This window comes from Sphaeramia orbicularis, chromosome 6 (assembly GCF_902148855.1).
Source record: "Sphaeramia orbicularis chromosome 6, fSphaOr1.1, whole genome shotgun sequence".
NCBI lineage: Eukaryota > Metazoa > Chordata > Actinopteri > Kurtiformes > Apogonidae > Sphaeramia > Sphaeramia orbicularis.
The window spans coordinates 33607744-33632895 of NC_043962.1; the positions used below are offsets into that span (position 1 = coordinate 33607744).

Below are 25152 nucleotides of genomic sequence, written 5' to 3' on the forward strand. Positions count from 1 at the left end.
AAGAACCATATATGTGCACTACTGAGTATTAACGTGTTTCATGGAGCAGAAGATGTGATGACTAGTTGAATATAAGTATTGGAATGGTGCAAAAAGTCACATGTGATGGATCATATACAAACCAATAGGGTGTCAGAATGGTATATGTTTATACTTCTCATCCAACCACAGATTCACTCTATTCAGATGGAGCGATTTATCTGGAAAGTTTTATTATATTTGAACGATGACAAGCCGAAATGAAATAGGAGTAACGAGGCTTTTTTTTAAATGTGAGGAGAAAATACAGATAAATGAGTGAAAATGTAACAAGTAGAAGTAAAAAGTTGGCTGAAAAATAATACCTCCAGTAAAGTATAGATAACTAAAATTTATACTTAAGGTAATGAAGTATTTGCACTTCGTTAGACACCTCTGAACCTGTATCAGTAACATGATGACTCTGAACAGTCACGTCCCCCATTGAAAAGTGAAGATAAGCAGCCGCTCATTAACAGAAAAGGTGGAAAAATTAACCACTTGATGTAGAAAAATAAAAAGACAAAAAAAAAAAAAATCGAAAAAATGTAGAAAAATAAAAGAATACAATAGTGGGAAAGATATTGAAAGACAAACCAAACACTGGTCCAAACAGTCCTCAGATCTGTGGAACAGAAGGTTCTTCAATAAATGACCTTCTTCATCCTCTGGAAACAGAAAACATCCCTTTAACCCTTTAGAGTCACTCATTAAAATTCTTAGTTTGTTATTGGACCTCATCGTCTGCCTCCTGGTCGGTTGCCGTGACAACAGTCCCCCCCCTCCTGCCATAAAACATCCAATCAGCACCAACTAAAAAGAAAAACACATGCAATTAAACAACAAAAACCACTCGTATTCACTATGTAGAAGTAAAAAGTAGGCTGAAAAATAATTACTCCAGTAAAGTATAGATAACCAAAATTTATACTCAAGGTAATGAAGTATTTGTACTTTCGTTAGACACCTCTGAACCTGTATCAGTAACGTGATGACTCTGAACAGTCAGGTCCCCATTGAAAAGTGAAGATAAGCAGCTGCTCATTAACAGAAAAGGTGGAAAAATTAACCACTTGTTTACTACTAACCTGTTCCACCTCATTGTTCAAGACGTTTTTTTTTAAAGGAAAACAAGTTAAACGGTGTTTGAAAACAGGCTGGTTAAAGTAAAACAATTTCCTTTGTGTGAATGTGCAGCATGTTCTGGTTTATAATAGATGCATATTTACTGGTTCATTTATTTACAGGGTGGGGAAGCAAAATTTACAATGAACATTTAGTTGTTTTTTCTCAGCAGGCACGACGTCAGTTGTTTTGAAACCAAACATATATTGATGTCATAATCATACCTAACACTATTATCCATACCTTTTCAGAAACTTTTGCCCATATGAGTAATCAGGAAAGCAAACGTCAAAGAGTGTGTGATTTGCTGAATGCACTCGTCACACCAAAGGAGATTTCAAAAATAGTTGGAGTGTCCATAAAGACTGTTTATAATGGAAAGAAGAGAATGACTATGAACAAAACTATTACGAGGAAGTCTGGAAGATACTATTAAAGAAGAATGGGAGAAGTTGTCACCCGAATATTTGAGGAACACTTGCGCAAGTTTCAGGAAGCGTGTGAAGGCAGTTATTGAGAAAGAAGGAGGACACATAGAATAAAAACATTTTCTATTATGTACATTTTCTTGTGGCAAATAAATTCTCATGACTTTCAATAAACTAACTGGTCATACACTGTCTTTCAATCCCTGCCTCAAAATATTGTAAATTTTGCTTCCCCACCCTGTATATACTCAGTGCCAATGAAAACGCAACACTTGAAGATTCTATTTTTTTTAATCGATGAGGATTTTTATTCCATAAGCTCTTTGGAATTAATCATAGGCCATTTCTATACAGTAAAAAATAAAAAATCACATCCAAATTTGTTGACAAAAAGTAAGGATAAAGAAACTCAAGGACCCCGACAACCAAAAGTCACAAAGCGGTCCTGGAGGTGCTGCAGCTCAGTGTAGTGATCCTGCTGTGGCGTGGTTACATGTGCTCGTCCAGGGCGAGGTCTGTCTGCAGCTGAACCAGTTTCTTCATGCCTCTGTTGCATCCTGACTATGGTGAACACATTGCATCCAAAACGGCGCGCCACCTGCCGAAAAGAGATTCCGGCCTCCAGGAGCCCCATAGCATGGCATCTTTGGTCACATGTCAGTCTAGGCATCGCTGAGTTATTGCAAATGATTTTCATGCTTTTCAGCTTGGCTTTATATACAGAACATGACCACTCCTTAACTGACCACAATTCCTGAAGTTGAGCAGTTCAACAAGTCTTATGAATGCAGACAAGTTCATTCAAGCGTGACAACAGCTCAACCCGTCTCAGGTTGTTAAGAAGTTGTCTGGGATTATCTTATACAGGTGAAACTGAAACATATTGCTGCAGCTCAGGAACAATAAAACACATTCGAGTGTTGCGTTTTCATTGGCACTGAGTATATATATAAATCAAACACCCTAGTGATTTTCAATCTGAATCAGAAGAACCAGTGACAGAACACACAATAATATTCAAGAAAAACAATTTAATTTCATCACAATTTACAACAACTCTCATAGAAAAGCATCACAGGCAGAGTACAAAAGACTATAACAATAGATTATTACAATATCCTGAAGAAAAACAAACTGCATTCACACAGAAGAGCACCTTCACTTTCTCTCTGTATTTACATTATATTTAAGAGTCACTGTGACCTAGACCAGACCAGGTTCACCGTCCAGTCCACATGAACTAAACGGATCGAATCCCATCAGAACTTGAAATCCGTACAAACGTGAACTGCGACGGTACAAAAATATGTGGTGTGTGTTTGTGCGGAGTTTGTCTCTGAGGTCGTCTGCAGTTCACCGAACCAGGAGCCTTCGTTTGGTCGTCTGTTCCACCAGCTTCTGGTACTCGTCCAGTTTGTCCCGGATTTTGTTGTAGATCTGAAGCAGAGACAGAAACAGAGAGACGTGTAAGGTGGGATGAACGGCATGTGGGTCACATCTGCGCACAAAGTAGTCATGGTTGTGAGATGTAAACAGTAGGAAGCATCCATGACTCACGCTGGCGTTGGTTTGCGTCTCGTTGAGCGCCTGTAGCAGCTGGTCGATGGCGGTGTACGGCAGCCAAACCAACGGCGCGGTCGCAGACAGAGGCTTCTGCGCAGACAAACAAAAGCAGAGTTAGATCCACAGGAAACCAAGACCAGGTCATCACAAGGCAGGTAACATATGTACAGAGACATGACAAGAATCTAGACTTATGTACGTTATTTTATTAAATGACATTTCTAAAAAAAACAAAAAAAAAAAAAAATCTGTGGTTCTTATTTATCTTTATATTATTTCCTTTATTTTTATATATGTTTATTTTTTATATAGATTTGAGTTCATAGACATACATAATGTTAATATTGTGTCTATTCACATTTATCCAATCCAACTTTATTTGTAAAGTACTTTAAAAACACTGCAGTGGACCAAAAGAATACATAAAAGAATAAAATACAGGATAGATTAAAAAGCCATATAAGTAAAAACAACAACATAAAGAAATAAATAAAATAGATAAATAAGAACAATAAACCACTACCAAATAAAAACAATAGAATAAATATAGTACCTTCAAATATCTCATTTATGTTAATTTTTTACTTTTATTCTATTTAGCTCGATTTTTATCTTGCGTAAAATTTTTTATTCCATTTTCTTTTCTTATTTTGAGCTTTTGTTATTTTACATTTGCTCTATTCTTGTTTTCTTAAGTATTTGTATTTTTATTAATATTGTTGCACTGACTGGAGTAGCACACAATGACAATAAAGTCTATTCTATTAAATTCCATTCCATTCTATTACCTCTATTCCAAAGTACTGGTGTCCCCTCCCCAGAACAGCATCCACGTACTCCAGAACCAGTTCGGCCGCTGCATCGAGGAGGTCAAAGTTCAAGTAGAGGCGAAGCAAAGCGGCCGCGTCCACCCTCTGAAAACACACAGAGCTGCATCACTGAAAACCCAGAGCATGATGGGAAAATACAACCCAGAAAACGGTCACTGTGTCTTCACCTTGTAAGACTTGATCAGCCAATCAGGCAGAGGGACGCCGTGCGACAGCAGCTTGGTGATGACGTAGCGGTGATGTTGGCTGTTGGGCGACACATACCTGTCCAGGTAAGACGCCAGCAGCCGCCACGCCTCGTCTGTGGCACTGCAGAGGGGAGGACAATGTAAAAAACTGGGCCTAATGAGTCATTAACAGTAATTGACTGCATTAAAGGCTGAGAAATAAGCAGAAAAAAACTTCTATGTCAATAAGTTTGAGAGAAAATGGTGACGCAGGATAAAAGACGATAATATTTAACCCTCACAGACGCCAAACCGTTTGACCCGTCCTTTAACAAACATCATCTGATTCAGCAGAAGAGCCACTTTCATTACAAGTCACAACTTTACATTTTCTTTATCCAACAACAGATGAATTTACAGGAAATGTAAAAATCTGCTGTAAAAGTACATCTTTTCCTGTATAAATCAAACACAACTTTAAAGGTGCTGGAGACTTTTGTGACCAGTTTTTCATCACACATGTCAAACCTCAGTCATATCCTCAGTATCATGAATCTGTAAGTCTGTCTGTCATTACTCACCTGAATCTCTTGCATTACGACGAACAGTGTCTTTGTGCCATCCACCATAAACAGACCATATGTTTACAAACCGAGCCGGGAGGTTACTCGGGCATCTTCAGAATTTTGTCGTGACGTGCATTGTGGGAAAGGGAGGTTTACACAGCTGCCTTACAGCGGCAGCACAACCATATGGTATTATATGGATGAAACACGACGTGAACACAGCTGAAACGCAGAAACAGCTGGAGGAATATGCATAGAGGGAAGGGAGCTCCTGCCGTTTCAGCGTCGTGTCTGTTCCAGCTGCCGCTGCCAGGTGGCTGTGTGAGCCTTCGCTTTCCACAATGCACGTTGCGACAAAATTCCAAAGATGCCCGAGTGACCTCCCGGCTCGGTTTGTAAACACATGGTCTGTTTATGGTGGATGGCACTTTGAAATTGTTCACCATGATGCAAGAGATTCAGGTGAGTAATCGCAGACAGACTCACAGATTCATGACACTGAGGATATGACTGAGGTTTGACAGATGTGATGAAAAACTGGTCACGAAAGTCTCCCGCACCTTTAATGAAAGATATTTTAGTGATTGTTTTTCTACGTGTAACCTTTTCTAAAACACCTTAAAGCTTTTTATTGCCTTAAATTAAGAAATGATGGTGAACCAATGCTGTCATGTCCATATTTTGTACCAGTGAAAGGTTGAGAAACAACTTCACTTTTCACTTCCACTTTTACACTGTATCCACAGGATCATTGTTTCTAAAGCTAAGGAAATCTTTCCCAAGCTAGTATGTTGAGCCATGGAGTACCACAGATTCTAGATCCTGTGATACAGTTCATTCCTTTGCGTTCTTTACTTTCTTGGTAAATTCCACTGGCATTTTCAGTTAAATAACCTCTCAGCTGGCATGTCTGTTTCTGCACATGAAATGTGACATAATGGCGACGTGGCCCTATTGTTTATCTGTTGCTAGGTAACCCACTTCAATGATGATTCTATGATTCTGGGCATAGCAATGTGATTGTAAGACTACTGTATTCCAGAATTACTAATATCTCCCAAAATTTCGGTCCTATCAACTTGCCGTTTTCGCTAGTCTCCCTTGAGCAAAAATACACAGGTATACCAAACTGTAGCAGTCAGCTCTTTCCAGATTTTGTGTGATGCTCGAGACACACAGACTCCACTTCCCTTTTATTATATTGATAGATGGCCATTTGACCCATACTCATGATGGTCTTGATCTCGGAGGGTTATCAAGTATCAATAGGTGCATTTCTGACTGACAGTGTGGGTAAATAAGACCCAAATATAGTCAGGTCATTGAGTTTGGTCATATTTATTTTGTGACCTGAAGGTAAATAAAAAGTTAATCCAACTTCATTCACTCTTCAGCTGTTCAAAGGTATTATATAAACATACACAGAAAAAGGATAATTAATTAAAAACCACAGAACTGACCTGAGATGATGAAAAAACCCTCTGAAATCCAACAATAATTTAAACTGTTGACTGGACAAGCAGGATAAAGCTGTAATTCACCTGTGAACATTGACTGGTGGATATTCTACACTAAACTATATCCTTTTAAATCTTAATATTTAAAGTTATTGCAGCTCTTTCATTAGAATTAAATGACGTAATGTGAAAATATTTCATTTAGCGTGTAGACTCATCATTAAGAGGAGCAAAACCCAAAAACTGATCGTTTAGATCACATCTCTGGTTTTAGGACTCAAGGACAAACCTGGATTCTTTGGTGTTGACGACAGATGACAGCTGATTGGCGGCCAACCAGCCCCACGCTTCGTTCTGCGTCTCCTCCCCTCCGTACTGCAGCTTAATACATCTAAACAAAGAATAGGAACACGGATCCACTCAGATTACTGTGCCACATAAAAGTCATCACACATGGATTCCACAGAGGTACAAACCCATCACTTTCAGCCTGTTTCACACACTCACACACACACGCACTCACACACACACACACACACACACACACACACACACACACACAGTTAAACTCTGATCAGAATAACAGGTTTCCACAAGTTAAATTTAAGACTTTCTACGACTACTTAGGCTGTGAAATGTGCATTAAATTCTGTTCTATTTCACAACCATACTGGCAAAAATTTGTGACTCCTAGAGTTTAAAAAAATTTACTTATTTACTCCAATGCTTTGATTCCCACCATTCCGAGTCATTTCTCACCAGGGGCTGCAAAGTTAGCAATAATTGGTTCCTAATTTCAATAGAAATTATCGGGTTGGAACTGAGTCGACTAACGTTACTTTCTTTGCAGCTTGGACATTTAACAGACACATTTAAACATCATACAGACAACAAGTTTATGACAGCATAACTTAAGACCTACCATATCAAATCGAATACCTTTTAAAGACGTTTTTAAAAGGTATTAAATGCAGATTTGTAAATTCAAGACTATTTGGACTTTTGAAGACCCTGTAGGAACCTTAAATAAACCCTTCACCAGGACCAGGATGATGTGACGTGATGATGTGGGACTTACTTGAAGGCCAGACCCTCGAAAACAGGCGTCAGCGACAGTTTGAAGGTTTGACAGAGTGAGAGAGCGCAGTCAAACAGGCCTGTTTGGACCAACAAGGCCACCATCTCTACAGCAGAGGCACTGCCTGGAAACACAAAACATCCAGTGGAAGAGTCAGCTCATATGACAGGATAAAAGGAGGATTTATTTGGTCTTTTGAATCATGATCTCATCTTTGTGGAAACATCATATCCTCCTCCTTGTAAAACTCACATCTTGTCAATTTGTAATACAGTAACTATCAAAAGGAAACACCTATTTTTTTTTTTTTAACCATTTCTGAGAAACATGCATGTGCATCTCACGTCTCAAAAATGATTGAAAACCAGGCTTTTCCAGCAGTATATGGCTCATCTCTGAATGGTTAAACATGAGATTTCTTGCTCTTCTTAAAGTCAGTTTTCAGTGTCTGTTTCATGTTTCCTAAACACATGAATTAGGAGCGTTAGAAAATATCGGTTCTGCTATGCATCACAATATTTCATCTCACAATACTGTATCGATATTAAAAAAATACTGTATCCGTATTTTTAGGTATTTATTCAAATGCAGACATGGCGGAGGTTCTTTTTTTTTTTTTATTGTTTATATCTCATTTAGCATTATTTAACACTGTTTTATTAAATAATGGTTATTTGAAGAATCCTAAAAGCACTTGTTTACTGTATAGAGAGGCAGATGTTAGTTCCTTTGGAAACTAGGAGACTTATAAACATTTTGTGGTATAGCATTAGATCCTGTTCTGATTAAATAAATGTGTGTTTAGTATTTGTACATAGATCTGGTGTAATTCAATTCTACCAGGAAATAATCTTTGAAAAAAAAAAAAGAAACCAACAAAAAATTGCCTTTTTAACAGTATCATGATATATTGTGATATATCCTAGTATTGTGATTTGTATCGTATCGCCAGATTCTTGCCGATACACACCCCTAATGTGAATGAGTGACATCTTTACTTCTCCATTACAAAACCAAAAACAATAGAAGACCAAAAACTAATAAAAAATTCAGAACTAGAACAACTCTGACCTGCATGTGTGTATATATCACACTAGAGATTGAAATCCAGTAGGATTCGTAATCCTACAAGGACAGATAGGAATTTTAGTTTGTCCTAGGACAAACTAAAATCCTATCTGTCCTAGGGTTAGGGGTTAGGGTTAGGGGGTTGGGGGGGGGGTTAGGGGGTTAGGGTTAATCTTCAGATCCTAATTTCTTCTAGGATTTCAGTTTGTCCTAAGACAAACTAAAATTTCAATCTGTCCTAGTAGGATAACGAATCCTACTGGATTTCAGTCTCTACTGTGACATATACATCCCATGTCATTTATATACAGAACATCTATGTTCTCTTGGGGCACCTTGTATTTTTGGACTACATCCCATAGTGCCAGTGCTAATGTACTAACCCTACTGAGTACTACTGTGTGGTTTAATGTTGCGTTAAAGCTAAAGGTGGTGCCAGTACCAGCGATGGCAGCAGATGGGGGATGATGCTGGGCCAGGGTAAGGCGACTGCGGGCCAGGATGTACTCCTTCTCCAGGTCCTTGAGCTCCAGGATGTCGACCTGATGTTTGACTGCAGGAGGAAACACCCAACACAAACACTCAGAGCTCAGCGCTGAACAAATAAACGGGGGCGTACACTGCAGCTGTTCTCCGTCCTGAACAACGAGGGTTCAAAGGTCAAAAGGCTTTTATTCTAATCAAATGCTGGAAAAGGTCAAATTCAACACGGCAGCGCTGACGCTACGGCTGAGTGAGAAAAGCAAATAGGCTGGTTCTTCTGCTACATGATTGAATCTTTGAGCAGTTTTTAAGCATTATTTCATCATTAGTTTACTGAGAAACTCACTCTGACAGCATCTAGTGGTAGAAAGTGAAAATTCTTATGTTTCCCAACACAGATGTATGGGTGTCACTTTTCGAGGTTAACCTGTTAAACCCTGGGCCATTTGTTTCCAGTAACAATCATTTCAATGCAACATAAAACAATGGATTAGCCGATAGCAGAAGATTCATTCACATAAAACCAAATTATGATCAGAAAACAGCAAAACTACGACGAAATTCACTATCATTGCTTCATAATGTGATCTTTATTTGTGCTCTTCTTTGTCTCGTTCAATAAGTTTTAGTGGCGGAGAAATAATACTTGTACTGTTGGATCTGCTTCATGTTAGCTTAGCGGTGCAAAGTTTGTCACATTCGTCTGTTTTATTAAATTAGTCATGACATACGCTGGTCTGGGACTGTTAGTTTGTTTTAGATATTTGCCAATTCAAGTGCTTGTTGTTTGGTGTGTTTCTGTTTTGTTGAGCTTTTAGCTGACATTCTTCTGGTTACATGGATGTATACAGCATGTGTATATGGCTATGAGTGGCACGTAGCGTTCCCATGGTAACACCTGACAGAACTGCAGGTGTAAGAGCTTAAAGTACTTTTGCATCTGAAATGATCTTTCCTGTGGATGTGCCTATATGGTGTGCAGTCTGCATAAACACACAAATATTAATTAACTTCATCATATGTGGTTGTGAAAGATGGTTTTCGATAGTTGTAAGTATGGCTCAAAAACACTAAATATATCTCCTTCAACACCAGATTAAATAACATTTTCAGATTATTTCTCTTGTAATAATACTGTATACGTTATTAGTAAGTCGATTGTTATGATGAAAGTTGAATTAAAGAGAAATCTGTGACTTAACTTGAGCCTCAGTATGTTTCAAGTCCAGAGAATGTACCTCTGCTTTCACTCAACTGTCAACTATGAAATAAAGACACAAAAATGCCAAAAGAAAAAAAAAACAAAACACTAGTACAGCTACATCTCTGCTGCCGTCCCCACTGGGCGTTAAGGTGAATAGATATTAAATTGGTTCTCCAATGGAAAAGAGCAGATGGTGAAGTATTTTTTTAGTACATCTGTACAACTGGTAACAGAAGCTGCACATAAACTTAGGCGTTTGAATCTCACCTGGTTCACAAGCAAATTCTCCATCTGAGTTCCTCTTTGGCGATGCTCCCGGTCGCTCATACTGCAAAAACACACTCAGATTAGTTTAACTGAAGCTCGTCATGTCTTATTGCAACTGTACTTGCATGTGTATGTGTGTCTGCATGTTAGTACCATGGCTCCAGATGTGGGCTGGACGATCCAGGCGTACTCGGGCCTGATAAGCCGGAGACAGTTGAGGGCGGCCAGGTAACAGTTCACCTGTTTCTGGAGACCGAGGCGAGTCCGAACCTCACGACCAAGACGCATCCCAAACTCAAACATCACTGTCCCGGCTGGACAAGATAAACACAGACCCCAAAGATTATTCAGTGTGAGCTGGATGTACAAATACATAACACGCAAAACTTAGATGATGTGAATTAAGTTTAGAAATACTCAACTTGTTATTAAAGAAACCCAAGTTAAACGTGAGAAGTATCTGTTTAAACGTCTTAAAGCTCATGACATCTCAAAAGGCTTTTTCTCCTTAATCAAAACTAAGATATTTAAGCCTTGTCCACATGGAGATCATCATTTTAAAAAAGTTTTCTGTAAAGACACAGCATTATCTCAAGAATGTGTTTCCACACAAAGCTACTGAAAACTATCAGTTTCATTAAAAATGTGCACGGGTTGTAGACACAGAAATGCATGTGTGGTTTTCAAGATTTGTTCAAAAAAATCATCGTATTCAGGCTCCTAAACTCAACTCCATGTGGACGTCTCCTTAACTGATCAACTAAAACATAGAAACACAGCGAACCCCCAAATCAAAGAAGGAATAACGAGATGAACCTTTTGAATATTATGATGCGTAAATAAATCCTCTACACTGGTGTTAAAACTAGACTAATTTGTCAATATTTCTAGGCCCCAAAACATTGTGTTTTTAAAGATCTAGAAGAATCAACATCATTCAGGGTTCCTACAGGTTTTACAAGTTAAATTTAAGACTTTTTAAGACTACTTAGTACAGAATTTAATGCCTATTTTAAGGTCATACTAACAAAAATTCATGATTCCTAGAATTTAGGAAAACGTATTCATTTACTCCAATGCCTTGATTCCCACCTTTCTGAGTCATTCTCACTGGGGCAAAGTTACCAACAAGTAGTTCCTAATTTAAATATAAATTGTCAGATTGGAACAGGTGGAACTGAGTCGACTAACATTACGTTCTTTGCAGTTTGGACATTTCCCAGACACATTTAAACACATTTATGGCAACATAATTTAAGACCTACTGTATCAAATTTAACACCTTTGAAAGACTTTTTTAAAGGTATAATGTAGATTTGTAAATTCAAGACTTTTTAAGACCCGCAGGAACCCTGACCCTAACAACATAAATCAGGTTAGATTTGTAATGCATATTTTTATTAAATCTATGTGGAAAGTATGAAATATTTCTAGTAAATATACTTTTGTTTTAAATGAAATCCCCTTCAGTCAGTTACCTTTCCTGTAGTTGTGTCTGTTAATGTGGAAAGCGTAGAGCAGTTCATAGTAGTTGTGAGCCAGAAGATCCAACCCTCTGGCCCGAGATTCAATGATGTTGACGACCTGAAAACGACACAGAAATATCCTGTTTAAGTCAAAGTGCAAAAGAAGAGATGGGTCTGGTGTCTTTAGCTTGAAAAAGTAGACTGACCATCTGTATTTGGTTTAACAATAGAACCTACTTTATATGCACAGGCTGTTAAGTGTTTACATAAACTTTATACATTTAACACTTTCAGTGCCATGGGCCGATTAAATCGGCTTTACGAAAACAACCTGTAAAGTGCCACGGGCCGATCAGATCGGCTTTGGAGAACACGCCATATTTGTGTACAAACAAACCATCCACCCCCATTTCTTTCTCACATTTCAATGACGTTCTTTCTGTGTCCCCCTTTTGAGACCAAGCAGACGGGAATTTGAGGTCACGCGACCGAATAATATTTTTATATCTTTTTAATGTTTCTTATTCTCCGGTGTTTCATCAGAGGGAGCCCTCCATGCCGGGGGGCGGCTGTGAACTCTGGGGGCTGTGGCGCCTTCTCTCACTGGGGTCCGCTCCTTTCTGGTGGGTGGGGGTCCTAGTTGGCCCTCTCCCACTAGTTGGGATGCGGGGCTGTGTTGCTGGTGCCTGGTCGCCGGCTGCCTCCTGGTGCGGATGGCTCCCTGAGACAGCGCCTCCTAAATTGATGTTTTACTTTTACTTGTACATTTTTGTTCTGGTCTACCAGTGCTCAGTCAGTCTTCTTAAGTATGTGTGAGCTTGTGGGTTTGCATGTATATGTGTGTGTGTGTGTGTGTGTGTGCGGGTGAGTGGGTGGTACTGATTTTTAAACTGATATGTAAAGCACTTTGTGCTACAGTTTTTAATGTATGAAAAGTGCTATATAAATAAAGATTCTTCTTCTTATTATTATTATTACAAATTATGCAAATTACAATCAATAATGAATCGGCTGCATCCGGTGCGTTTTGAATCTAATCAGCAATCGGTCGGATGTTACCGAGCGGTTTCCTGCAGGATTCTTCAAATATTATAAAAACGACGCGAAATACTGAAAAACGGCCAAATTCTGTGGCACTTTTAAGGCTTATTAGCCCCTTAACTGTCTGGCACCGAAAGAGTTAAACTTCTGATCACATATTACAAACTAAAAATTGCTCTTAAAAATATATATATAAGCTATATTATAGGTGACAAAACAGTGACTCTGCAGCAGGTCAGAGGTCAGATAACGGTTTTTACCTCATCATGCAAGTTGACGTAGGAGAACTGGACTAAATCCTGAAGCTGTGAGCGTTCACACAAAACCACCACCAGCTGACGGAGACAGTCCAACTGCCTGTGAAGAGAAAAGGCAGTTTTTAACAGACAAACTAACATTTACATAATGTGGAGAGAAAACAGCATAAAACAGTGTGGTAGAAAGGATGTTCCCATGAACTGACATCGGTCGAAACTTGATCTGAAAAGTAATGGAACATTTGTCCCTCACTTAAATGACATATTTCTGTCTCATCTGTGTACGTACATGCTAGAGTCAGGGTTCTGGGTGAGAGCCTCGTAGGCTTCACTGTTGTGGCCAAGAGCCAAGTGGTGTTTGAATATTCGCGTCCACAAAGCAGCCTGAAAACAGAAACATTATAGATTTTACCAGGAAAATACGTAAAAAAGTCACCCATATCAAAACCAAGTAAAACACATGCATGTATAGATGTATTTAGATAGATGTAATTGGTTCAGATATCTGTAGCCGACACTAAAGGCTCATATTGAACATTATCAGATCAATTTGTACATGTAAGTGATGAGGAATCTTGTTAGAATCCAATGAGGATCACTTTTTACAAATCACTGTCCTGGAAATCTAGCCTGAAGCTTGTTAAAATATTTAATGTGAATTGTGCAGTTAACATGTCAGTTGTATTAACAGGAAATGTTCCCGCTCACCTGACTGCTGATGTCATTGGCGGCCTCCGTTATGGCCAGAGTGGCAAGCTGAATGACCAGCTCAGGGAGACCGACGTCCTCCAGCAAACGCAGCACCTGAACAGTCCAATCACATTTCAAATATCAAGTATTTCTAAGGCTGATGGGTAATTTAAGAACATCTGTGTTGGGTATGGTTTCAGTTTTATCAATAAAATATGGTTCTTAGCCAATCTCATTTCCGATTCAAATATTTTATATACTTTGTCATACGTCATTTTATGTACTTGTGATGTTATTGCGGCCATGAGACAACCATACATTGAATATGATAAACTCCTTTAGATTCTTGTCCTAATAAAGTAAATGCTTTGTTATTTTGAAGGTGTTTCTTATGTTAAATTTCCTTCCTGTGGGGTCATTATCTGTCAAACTGTGCAGCATTAGCTGTGGGTCAGTGATTCAGAAAAAAACATTTTGTCAATACAGTACGTAACAGGTGATCTGCATAGCCTGGTCCTGATGGATACATGCAGCTTTTATGGATTATGAAATGTTGACTATGTTGACTTCACTTGGAGCTGATTTAAATATGCTAAAGTTCGGTATCAAAAAGCATGTGTTCTATGAAATCTATGGTTCTTAAACTTGTAATCTGTTCTAGACACACTTTATCACATACATGTCTGTTACTTTCAGCGGAATAAGGTAAACCTTTTACAAACATGTATGGAAATTTCATTGTCAGATGGCATTTTTGTTTCCATTAAAATGAAAAGACATTCATCTAAAAAGCACACATTTTTCTATTACATCTGATATATGAGTCATGCTCTCACAGGTCGCCCGTACCTTGGTGTAGTACTGTAGTCGGGGGGTGGATGCAGCCTCTTCATCGTCTGTCCCTGTTAGTTTCATCAGGAACTCCTCCTTCTCCACCTCATTTGCTGCTTCTTGGAAACACTGCAGAGCCTAAAAAACACAAGATTGGTGAAGGAATGCCTTGTGGAGCAGTAATGCAAACAAATGCTGTCTAGTAAATCTTGTTGGTGCCACCCACCTTCTGTCCCTCCCCATTCGCCAGGTAACACTGACCGAGCATGAAGCGACAGGAGCCGATGTTCACCTGACACCAGGGGCCGATGAGCCTCACATACTCCTGCAAAGGGAAGATTCACCTCAGACTGTAACTACAGTCACAACTAACAGCAAAACCGCAGGCATAAATTCTAATCCAGCGACACCTTAGATTTTCCTTACCAATATTTTTTGTAAAAGTGACACTCTGAATCTAACAAAATTATATGTAATGGTGTCACTTCAGAATCGAAGGCATAGAAAACTATTTTTATTCACAGCAGTAAACACATAATCAAACAGTATTTTAACCTTGAAACCCACCTGTAGTTGTGTGTACTGGCAGTTGGCCATCAGACACTCAGGGAACTGGAAACTAGGGTTACTGGGCCAACTGGGAAGCATCAGTTAAGAACATACAACTAGAAACTGGTTTAAAAACCACACACACACAAATGACTTCTGTCAAGTCAAAACCCTCTGAGATGATTCTTCAAGGATACAGTAGCTGTGCAAGCAGATTGACCACGTTGGAGACCATCTGGGGCCAGTGGAGCAGGGCGTTGCCAGGTGTGGGGCTCTGCTGCTGCGAGTAGATCTGGGAGATGATGGTCTTTCTGGCTGCTGTCTGGTAGAAGAGCTCCACAACTGTCTGAGGACTGAGCACTGTCACAAAATAAAGAGGTTAAAGTTTTAAAACAAAGACTGAGGCCAATGGATGAGACACAACTTTCAAGTGGGCAGTGAAAAACATACCATATGGACAACTACCAGTATTGCAATGTATTATAACTTTCTCCTTGCTAAATGTTAATATGTTTAATATCACAATAGGATTGGCCAAAGATCATATTAATCTTGATCCATGATTTAAATTGTGACCTTCATCTCTGTTTAAAAGAGAAATTAAAGTAGAATATTCAATGTTCAGTTGTACAGGTGCAATAGGAAATGTGATACCTACAATGTATACAACAAATTTACATTTTTCACTGCTAGTTTTACTTTCAGTTCACGTTAGTTATGAAATCCCCAGTCCTGAAGACTATTTTACTGATGTGAGCCTCTTGTGTTTTTGCCCTGTTAAATGTTGTTTTGAGTAGTTTTTACTGACAATACATGGGTTGTGTTTACAGACTGTAAACCCCTGTTATGTAGCTCAAAAACTGTGATTTCAAACTATGTAAAAAGGGAATATATGAATCAGACTGAACTGTCTGTCGGTCGAACAGTTACTTACCTGATCTGTTGGTGGTGAGAGCTGGTGTGTCCGACAGCTCCAACACTGTGAGGTGCTGCAGGTTGGCATCTCTAGAGGGGGTCAAAGTTCACAGGTCAGAAATCAATAGTGTAAGGGTGTTGTTTTTTTTTAACAGTAATTTTTACCCATGCCCATGTATTTTAATCATTTTCAGTATAGAACCTTCACAAGGACAACCCTGATGAATATTTACTTAAGTTTTTTTATATCCCCTAACAAACTGAAATGAACAAAAAAAAAAACAATAATGAGAAGAACTTTTCTGGTAGGTTTGTGTGTAGATGTGAGTATGCCTGTGCTCACATGATGTCCACAGGTACAGTGGAGGCGAGACTCTGACTGATTTGTTTGAGGACGTAGTAAGATGACAACAGATGGGAGGTCCGAGGAATCAGGTCCTGCTGGAGCTGCAGTAGCTGAGTCCCCCCACCCAGAAACACCTGGAGAGATACAGCTTTAAGTAACCCCTTTGACATGACAAATCAACTAAAACAACTGGTTATGTAGTTTTTAATGTGTGGTACATCCCTGTGTGGATGCATGTACGTACATTATCTCCAAAGCGTAGGTAGAGTTTCTGTAGGATGAGCAGGTCGCGGCAGAAAAGTGCTCTGGTCATGGCCATGTTGCTGACGGCCTGACAAACCATTGAAACCGCTGTACTGCTGCCGTAGAGCTGAGACAGGCTGATCCGCATGTTCAAACTCTGGCCTGAAGAACAACAAATGAACATAACAGTATTTTCTTTAAATGTCTACATTAAGAAAACACTGACAAATATATTAATGTGCAAATAAATAATTATTTTGCTACCTTTATGCAGATTAGTATCTTTTTTTGTGCTTTTTGGCAACAGTTTGACTTTTAGTATGTAGGTTTGTGATAACATTACAGCTTACGGCCGACAAACAAACAAACAAAAAAAAAAACACGTACTAATGCTACACTTGGCACTACTCCATTATCCAACATGGTTTTATGAGGTAATCTCTTCTGCTTTTGACAGTCAGAAGGACATGCCTACCTGGTGCGACTGGGCCTTCTCCACCAACTTCTGAATCCGTCTCCAGGTCCATCTCCCTCAACAGGGCGATCATAGCCCCCATAGGGTTACGAAGATCCTGCAGCATGTTCTGGATGTCCCCGATCACGTTGTCACTGTAGGACATAGAGTTACAGCCACATGAACAAACAGAAGTGATATGAAGTCATTCATTTGTTCATTTTCTGAACCACTTAATCCTCAAGAGGGTCATGGGAATGCTGGAGTCTATCTGAGCTACCAACGGGCAAAGGTAGAGTACACCCTGGACATGTCACCAGTTCATCATAGGCCTGACATACAGACAACCATTCATTCTCTCATTTACACCCATACACAATTTAGATGAACAGGTTAACCTAAATTTGCATGTCTTTGGACTGTGGGGGAAGCAGAGTACCTGAACATTTATCATCAGATGTTAGAAATACTTATGAAACCCAATATCAATGGAATATATTATTTGGTGGATTTTTTGGTAGCAATTCAATCCATAAACAGGTCCATCCCACATTTTAGACAAAAAATAAAACAACACAAAAAAAAAACAAACAACACACATATTGCGTTTTTAAGGCCTTTTAATAATTCAGCTAATCCTTTATGATATAAGGCTCACATTTAACTTTCTTCACTTTAAACTTGTTTGTGTGGTTCTTTTCATCTCTCTCACTTCTCTGAATCTCTCATAGTGTTAAATATAACACATGTGGATCAAAAGTTATTTATACCTTTTTTAGTTATAAATCATTTCTAAGCACAAATGTCAGTAATTCAGTATATTTTATCATATGAACATATTTCCAGGGTTCCTAGAGGGTTCCACAAGTTAAATTTAAGACTTTTTAAGACCTTTTTAAGACAACACAAAATTTAATACATATTTCACAATCATACTGGCAAAAATTCATGACTTCTAGATATTAGCAAAATGTATTTATTTACTCCAACGCCTTGATTGCCATTGTTCTGAGTCATTTCTCACCAAGGGCTGAAAAATTTGCATTAATTGGTTCCTAATTTCAATAAAAATTGTCAAGTTGGAACGGGTGGAAGTGAGGCGACTAATGTTACTTTTGTTCTACTTTGGACATTTCCCAGACACATTTAAAGACATGTATGGCAGTCTTTGGCCATGTAACTTAAGACCTACCAAAGCAAATTGAATACTGACTTTTTAAAAAGGTATTAAATGCAAATTTGTAAATTCAAGACTTTTAAGACTTTTTAAGACCCCATGGGAACCCTGATTTCAGATTTATTTTATTATTTATTTATTTTTAAATCAAAACAGTCAAAGATAGAATACTGACGTGTCATTGGACAGCATGTTTTCCAGAACCAGCTCAGCGGCTCTCTCTGGTGACTGAAGATGCTCCAAAGCCTTCTCCATCTCGTAGGCCATTTCTCCAGAAACCGTGTCACTCACCAACCGCAAACACTGAACCAGCTGAAGGACATCCCGGCCAACTTCGGGGTCTGACAACGTGACAGTAATAAATATGTTACAATTATAAACCCACAAAAGCCCATTTTTAAGATCCCATAACCTTTAAGATTGCAAAGGAAGAATGATTTGAATTGCTTTAAATCAGTGTGGACCCTGAAAAAAAAAAAGTATTCAAACCTAATAGGACTAGTATTTTCAGAATAACCTATTACTGTCATGAATTGAAGTTAAATGTGTGAAACAGTAGGGCTTAAATCATGTCTGTGGTTGATGGATATGCTTCAAACTGATTTTTATGGTTTTGTTACCTTCAGCAATAGGCGTCTCCTCCTCTGAGATGAGGTACTTATCGAAGGAAAGGTACAAGTGATCCACAGCAAAACAAGGGAGGAGGAAGGACACAAACCCCTGAAAGATTAAGCATCGATTTATTATTAACATCATGTTCCTCTTTGCGCAGATATCTAAAGTCGATAAATTTTATGCATTTCAGTGTCTTTACCTTCTTCAGTAAACAGACCATGGAGGTTTGCGGGCTGACTGTCAGACCCAGAGGCATTGACAGAGCCTCCTGGTACTGCAGACAGCAAGCGTAGAACTTCGACCAGAACTCCACCTGCAGCTGTCGGTACTCCTCCTGAGAAAACTCAAACTCTGTTACACTGCTCTGCAACTGGAGGACAAACAGGAAGAGAGAGAAGGGAGGGTGATCAGAGTTTTATTTTACTATACTCACAAGGGACTGCGTTTTGGCCCCCAATCCCAAGCCATAGGAGTCACTTATACTTCTAGACTGCTTCAGTATTTTAATGTTAAGCCTAATACTTGCATTTTGCTACAGATATACATACTTCAATTCTATTATAATCATTAATCAACACACCCTGATACTGATCTTTGAGGCCAGATCAGGACATTTGTATTCGTGTGGAAAAATACCTCATTCTCCACAGCAATCGTCACTTCTTTTTTCAGAGTCTCCCATGACAAATCAGAGATCCTTTCTGTGCCTCGTCGAAAGATCTGAAGCACAAAAAAAAATCCAAAACCATCAGCCTTGCTTTTTAATTATGTATATGTAAGGGTAGAGACTGCGATCTGGTAGGATCGGCGATTCTACCAGTAGAGACTCCGATCGTAGTCTCTACCAGTAGAAACTCTGATCAAAGTCTCTACTGGTAGAAACTCCGATCCTGCCAGTAGAAGGGTTAGGGTTAGGGTTCGGATTGGAGTTTCTACCAGTAGAGACTCTGATCGGAGTTTCTACTGGTAGAGACTACGATCGGAGTCTCTACTGGTAGAATCGCCGATCCTACCAGATCGCAGTCTCTACCCTAACATATATAAAACACATTTTTATTTTCACAAGTATATGATTGGCTACAAAACCTACACTGTATTCTTATTACACTGTAAATGTCTGTGTAATAATTCTACTTTCTTTTTCATAATAATTCTTAATTCTATACACATAGTTCACTTTTGCAATAGTTCAAACACGGTTTTCATTTTTCTCTGGATGTTCTTTCTGGCCTTCTGTGTATACTGTGTTGTGAATACTAGGTGACAACCCTGAAAGGAAAGCTTAAAGAGAACCTCCAAACACGCATGTATGGACCAATAAGGAGACTGCGGGGTTCCGTGTTGTAGAAGTAAACAAACACACACAACTTGCATGCATAAATGTGCGTTTCCTTTGATGCTTTTCTGAACATTCTGACTAAAGTTGTGGTACACTTGGATGGAAACCCAAATACATCAATCCCACACAACAGTACCAGGCAGTTACCCACCTGTAGAGCTTTAACTATAGCTGAGGCAGTGAAGGACAAAGGAGAAAAGAGAACCTCCAGGTACGTCTCCTGTTTAGATGATGAAAATGATCAGTGGTCAGATAAAACAATAGTTAGTCAAATACATTGTTCTTAACTCTATAAATTAAAATCATTTATTTCAGTGACAATTTAGCATTCGGCAGTCTCTCTCAACTGTTAACTGTGGACAGTAGTTCTGATCTTACCCTGGGGTCCTGGTCCACTCCTATGTGGACTTCCTCCTCTGGTGATGGCTGGGCGAACACCTGGTTCCACTGGCCTGCTGTGTTACTGGAAAGCAGACAGGGTTGCACAGGTTTTTACCTGAGACTCTTCATGTTTTTTATGAAATGAATTTTAATCTTCTGCTCAGAGTAGAAACAAACTCCCCATGGCATAATTAATTCTGTTTCATATCTTTTTCACCAAGTAGAATTAACTTTTGGAACTCTCCACCAACTTACTGTTCAAAGTTGATGTATTTGACGATGGTGGTGTTGCAGTCGTCTACCCACAGACCCCAGACGTCCGTGGAGGTCAGAGCAAAATCCACCAGATTTTCCTGCTCATAGAGACACACAAGTTTTGCATTAGATCACTTCTCCTGATACTGTTACACTAGTCAACATTACAGGTTAGAATGTGTTCATGAAGTGTTATGAAATAATCTGGAAAAGTTATTAAACCACAGTCACATTTTGATTACTGAGGTTTGTTAACACTGTTATTTATCAAGATAAAATGCCACCAAGTTCCACATACAGAAAAATTCTCAATTGTTCAAGCTTATTCTAAAGTGTTATTGTCACGACAAACTTTACATTAATAGCGCAGAAGGGAAGAAATCTTTTAAAGGCCAGTATTAACAGAAGCAATGACCACAAAACATACTGAGGTGAATATATCCGTCCACTGTGGAAATAAGCAGTTAAAAGTTTTGTTTGGTTTTTTTTTTTTATTAGCAAGTCACGGAGACTAACTAAGATTAGATTTTGGAAGCTTTGGGAAATTCTCTTGAACAACGTAAAATCCAAAATGGTTGTATGTTTTAGGAAGAGATTAACACAAGGTGAAAGATTACTGTAGTTTTTTTGGCTTCAACTTGATATACCTCTAAATAAATGTCAACCCCAACTTGTAAAATAGTTTACCTGTGTGGAGAAAAGTGTGGAGATGTGGTCAAGGCTGTAGCGGTTGTTGTCTGTGGTGACCAGCTGCAGTACAGTGAACTGCCCACTCAGGGGAACAGCCAGGTAGACAGCGAGGCACAAGCCAGTGGCAGAGGAGAAAGCCAGTCGCAGCCGGTGGCCCTGACCACTCAGCCGGCTCGCACTATGACGGTCTGGCATGTACTCCAACATGTCTGCCTCCAACAAACAGGCCTGGTCCTGGAAAGAGGCAAATACCATTTTAGATCACTCTGAACAATTATTATAGATCTACTATTAGTTTTCATTTCTATGACAGATTGGTGTAGTTCCTAAGAATAAAGCATTCCTCACCTTGAAGGACCACATGCGTAGTTTGTGATCCTGGCAGAAAGCGAAGATGAAGGAGTCATCTTCAACCTCCCTGACGGCCAGACTGAGTACCAGGTCACTGGGGCTCTGCTCCCCTCGGATAGCAGTGGGCATCCACCCAGAAATCCTCCGCATCATGGAGCTCCTCTTCAGCTCCACCACTGACACTGTACCTGCATTAGAGAAATATAACAAATAACCTAAAACAAAAACTAGACAAGCATGGTTTATTTTAGATAGCTTTAAAAAGAACATATTTTTGCATGGGAAAAATTCTGAAAAAAGGAGTATTTCAGTCAATAATCACCAATTCACACACAGAAAAAGTCTGCAACAGGGCACCTGAACATCTCTTTAGTAAAAATGTAATAACTCTTTAAGACTCATTCATTCAACTCTAGACATAATCTTTTAAAAATGCAAATTGTTCGTGCACCATTATTTAGAGGAACCTATTATGGAGGCTGCATCAAACACATCTATACCTTGTGTGTCATGTGGTGGGAGAGTGACAACCATCATGCCTCCTGCAGGTGAGGCCATAGCATAATGCGCCTCCCCCTCTTGGCTGAGCCATGCTGCTGAGGTGCTGGGACTCCCAGTCTGTCCCACTGTGGTGGGAATGACAGCGCTATGGGACGGGTCCTGCAGGCTCAGTTTACCTACATCAGTGAAGATGGATTGCATGTGGAGCTCAGTCACCAGCTCCTGGGAAAAACAAACAATATTACTATAAGATGGGGATGTAGCTTCATCATGTCTTGGAGTTGGCACCCACAGACTAGAAAAAACCCTTGTGCATAGTCACATTGAATGAGTGGATGTAAGAAACTGTCTGGTGACTTATGATAAAGTATAACACAGTGCATTTGGTCCTGCATGGTTAGAACCATTACAATACGTAATGGACTATCTTACAAACTGTGATGAGAAAACTTTTATGTCTCTGTTTACTTGCATATTTTTCAATCCAACATCTGGCTTCCTAATTCCACAAATTCCCTTTAACCATGTTTATACCTGATTATTTACTAAGGCTATTGATCTACACAAAAACAATGCAAAACCAAATGCTAATGAGTTTGCAGCCAAGTTGATGAACCAATGTAATTTATTATCTCATTTTACCCCTATACATACATGGTGTATCTATTTGTCTATCACACCTGGGTTAAGGTCCTTTCTGAACAATCAGTTTACTCACACTGCGATACATGCGAGTGGGGTGGGGCAGCACCAGCCTATGCACACTCTGATTGGTGCAGATGAGTATGATGACATTATTGAGAGTCTCCTGGATAGTCACTCCCCCCGGCAGCACAATACAGTGGATAAACTTGAGTTTGACAGCATTGTTGAGCAGGTTGGTGTCCAGAGACTGCTCCACAAGCTGGACTGTGTCCCCTGAGGTGGACCTAGACACCGTAGAGTGTTGGAACAACATCATGTTAATCTATAAAAACATCTGAAGCTAACAAAGGCTTTGCTAAACTAGAAATATTTCACTTGGTAGCAGGATATCCTGTAATGACAGCCCCTGTCCTTTAACTTTTAGAAACAGAGGACATTCATCTCCATCAGCTGATAAACAGCTATTAGCAATAACTAATCATTAATCGACTGTTGGTGATTATAAATGGGTTACAGGAAAATATATTGTTTTCAGTAAGAATCCTATGTACAATATACCGTTCATTCTGTTGCATGAATGTCTTTTTATATTTTTAGACAATGGCTGATCAGCAAAGCCACTGGGACAGAGCTGAGTAAAACACCACTGGCAGTGGGATGGCTTATAAGGAGTAACATATACCTCTGGATAACTTCTGTTTATTTATATGCGCTCAAATTTGCCCACAATTTGATCAGTTTTCTTTCCTAATCTGCCAAACAAATCCATTGTCTCACCAAAAGTTTATATAATACATTGAAATTTGATGTACAGTGAATAATAAACCTCAAATTTCTCAGTCTGTGATTGTTAGTACCAATAATGTGGTAACTTTGTGTGTTATCCTCACCAGTGAATGAATCTGTTGCTGGCGACAGATAGAAGCTTCCCACTTTCGTCATAATGATAAGCTCCAGCACTGTCTGGGAACTTGACACCCCCAGGAAGAGCGTTGAGACCTACAGAAAAGAAATGAACAACAAAGTAATATTACAGAATATAAACTGACCATCAAACTCTTTTTACTAATAAAAAAATAAAGAAACAGTATGGCTGAACTGAAAAGTTACTGCAGTAATAAACCATGTGTCAGTGACTCTGAATACCCTGTTTAACCTGATGTGAAATAAATGATATCAGGATGTGAATAGAGGATACAACTGCCTAGTGAAAGGATAAACGGGATCATCTGTGCTAAATTCAGTCAGTGTAATGAGCAAATAGCTGTAAAGCATCTCATCTCTTTAACATTGTTTACATTTGTTGACCAATTGTTGTTTCTGATTACATACTAGAGTACTTTGTTTATGTTATGTATGTTCCTTGATTTGCAGGTTACCTGCTTAAATGAACCAAAGGGAATTCTGAATTATAGGGGAAACTAAACCTCTTGATGAACATTAAAAAAGTCATATGTGATAACGATAAAAGCAGACAAACATGATGTTCTACTACAATATCAGACGTTGAAAAGAACCATTCTGCAAAATGAATACTATTACTTGTCATAACAATCTTAATATACTTTTCCTAGCGTAATACCTTAACTTGTACATTATAATGAAGTTTATACACTGAAGTATTTCCATTTTCCCTCAAGTAACTTACTTATTGTTTGATCCGGAATAATATTATATACCGACTTTGTGTACATTGTTTATGTTACAATGATTTACATATTGACAGGTGAGCTTCAGGTCACCAGCTAACTAGCTAAATATGGTGACAAAGTACGGAGCACAGGTAGAGGGACTATTGTTACAGCCTGTAACACCTTCAGCACGCTAATAATGAACTACAGCGTTTAATCAGTACCTTGTTTTAGTTTTTAAATACACAACAGGTAAGACCCCGTTACTTAACAGATGCTAACGTTAGCAAGAAGCCGGCGTGTTAGCGGTGTTAGCTCCCTCTTGCGACCATAACACTCCTCCTGCGTGTTCACACCAGCTCATAGAAACCCCACAACACACAAGTAAAACCTGTTGGTAGTCTGTGTTTAAGTTTACCAAGGTTTACTGTCACTTCTCGGATCCTGCGCAGAGTTTCCCTCTCAAATCCACAGATTTCTATGAAGCTCCGCTCCAACACCGCCGCCATCTTCGCCTCATG

At 39.1% G+C, this 25152-nt stretch overlaps 1 protein-coding gene across 1 annotated transcript; it reads right to left on the reverse strand.

Moving 5' to 3' along the window:
* Positions 1–2582: 2582 nt before the first annotated feature.
* Positions 2583–25152, reverse strand: nup160 (nucleoporin 160). The gene is made up of 34 exons (XM_030137106.1): positions 25050–25152; positions 23891–23999; positions 23074–23284; positions 22355–22577; positions 21852–22042; positions 21501–21737; positions 20814–20911; positions 20556–20640; positions 20329–20397; positions 19475–19558; positions 19038–19208; positions 18844–18943; positions 18399–18564; positions 17068–17201; positions 16594–16754; positions 16347–16483; positions 16023–16093; positions 15286–15448; positions 15107–15176; positions 14766–14864; positions 14558–14677; positions 13727–13822; positions 13308–13402; positions 13022–13118; positions 11733–11838; positions 10408–10568; positions 10255–10315; positions 8743–8853; positions 7233–7356; positions 6444–6545; positions 4132–4273; positions 3923–4048; positions 3129–3224; positions 2583–3008 (listed from the first exon to the last, which is right to left on the reverse strand). The coding sequence occupies exons 1-34, from the start codon at positions 25138–25140 to the stop codon at positions 2925–2927; spliced, it is 4191 nt and encodes a 1396-aa protein (XP_029992966.1). The 5' UTR covers positions 25141–25152; the 3' UTR covers positions 2583–2924.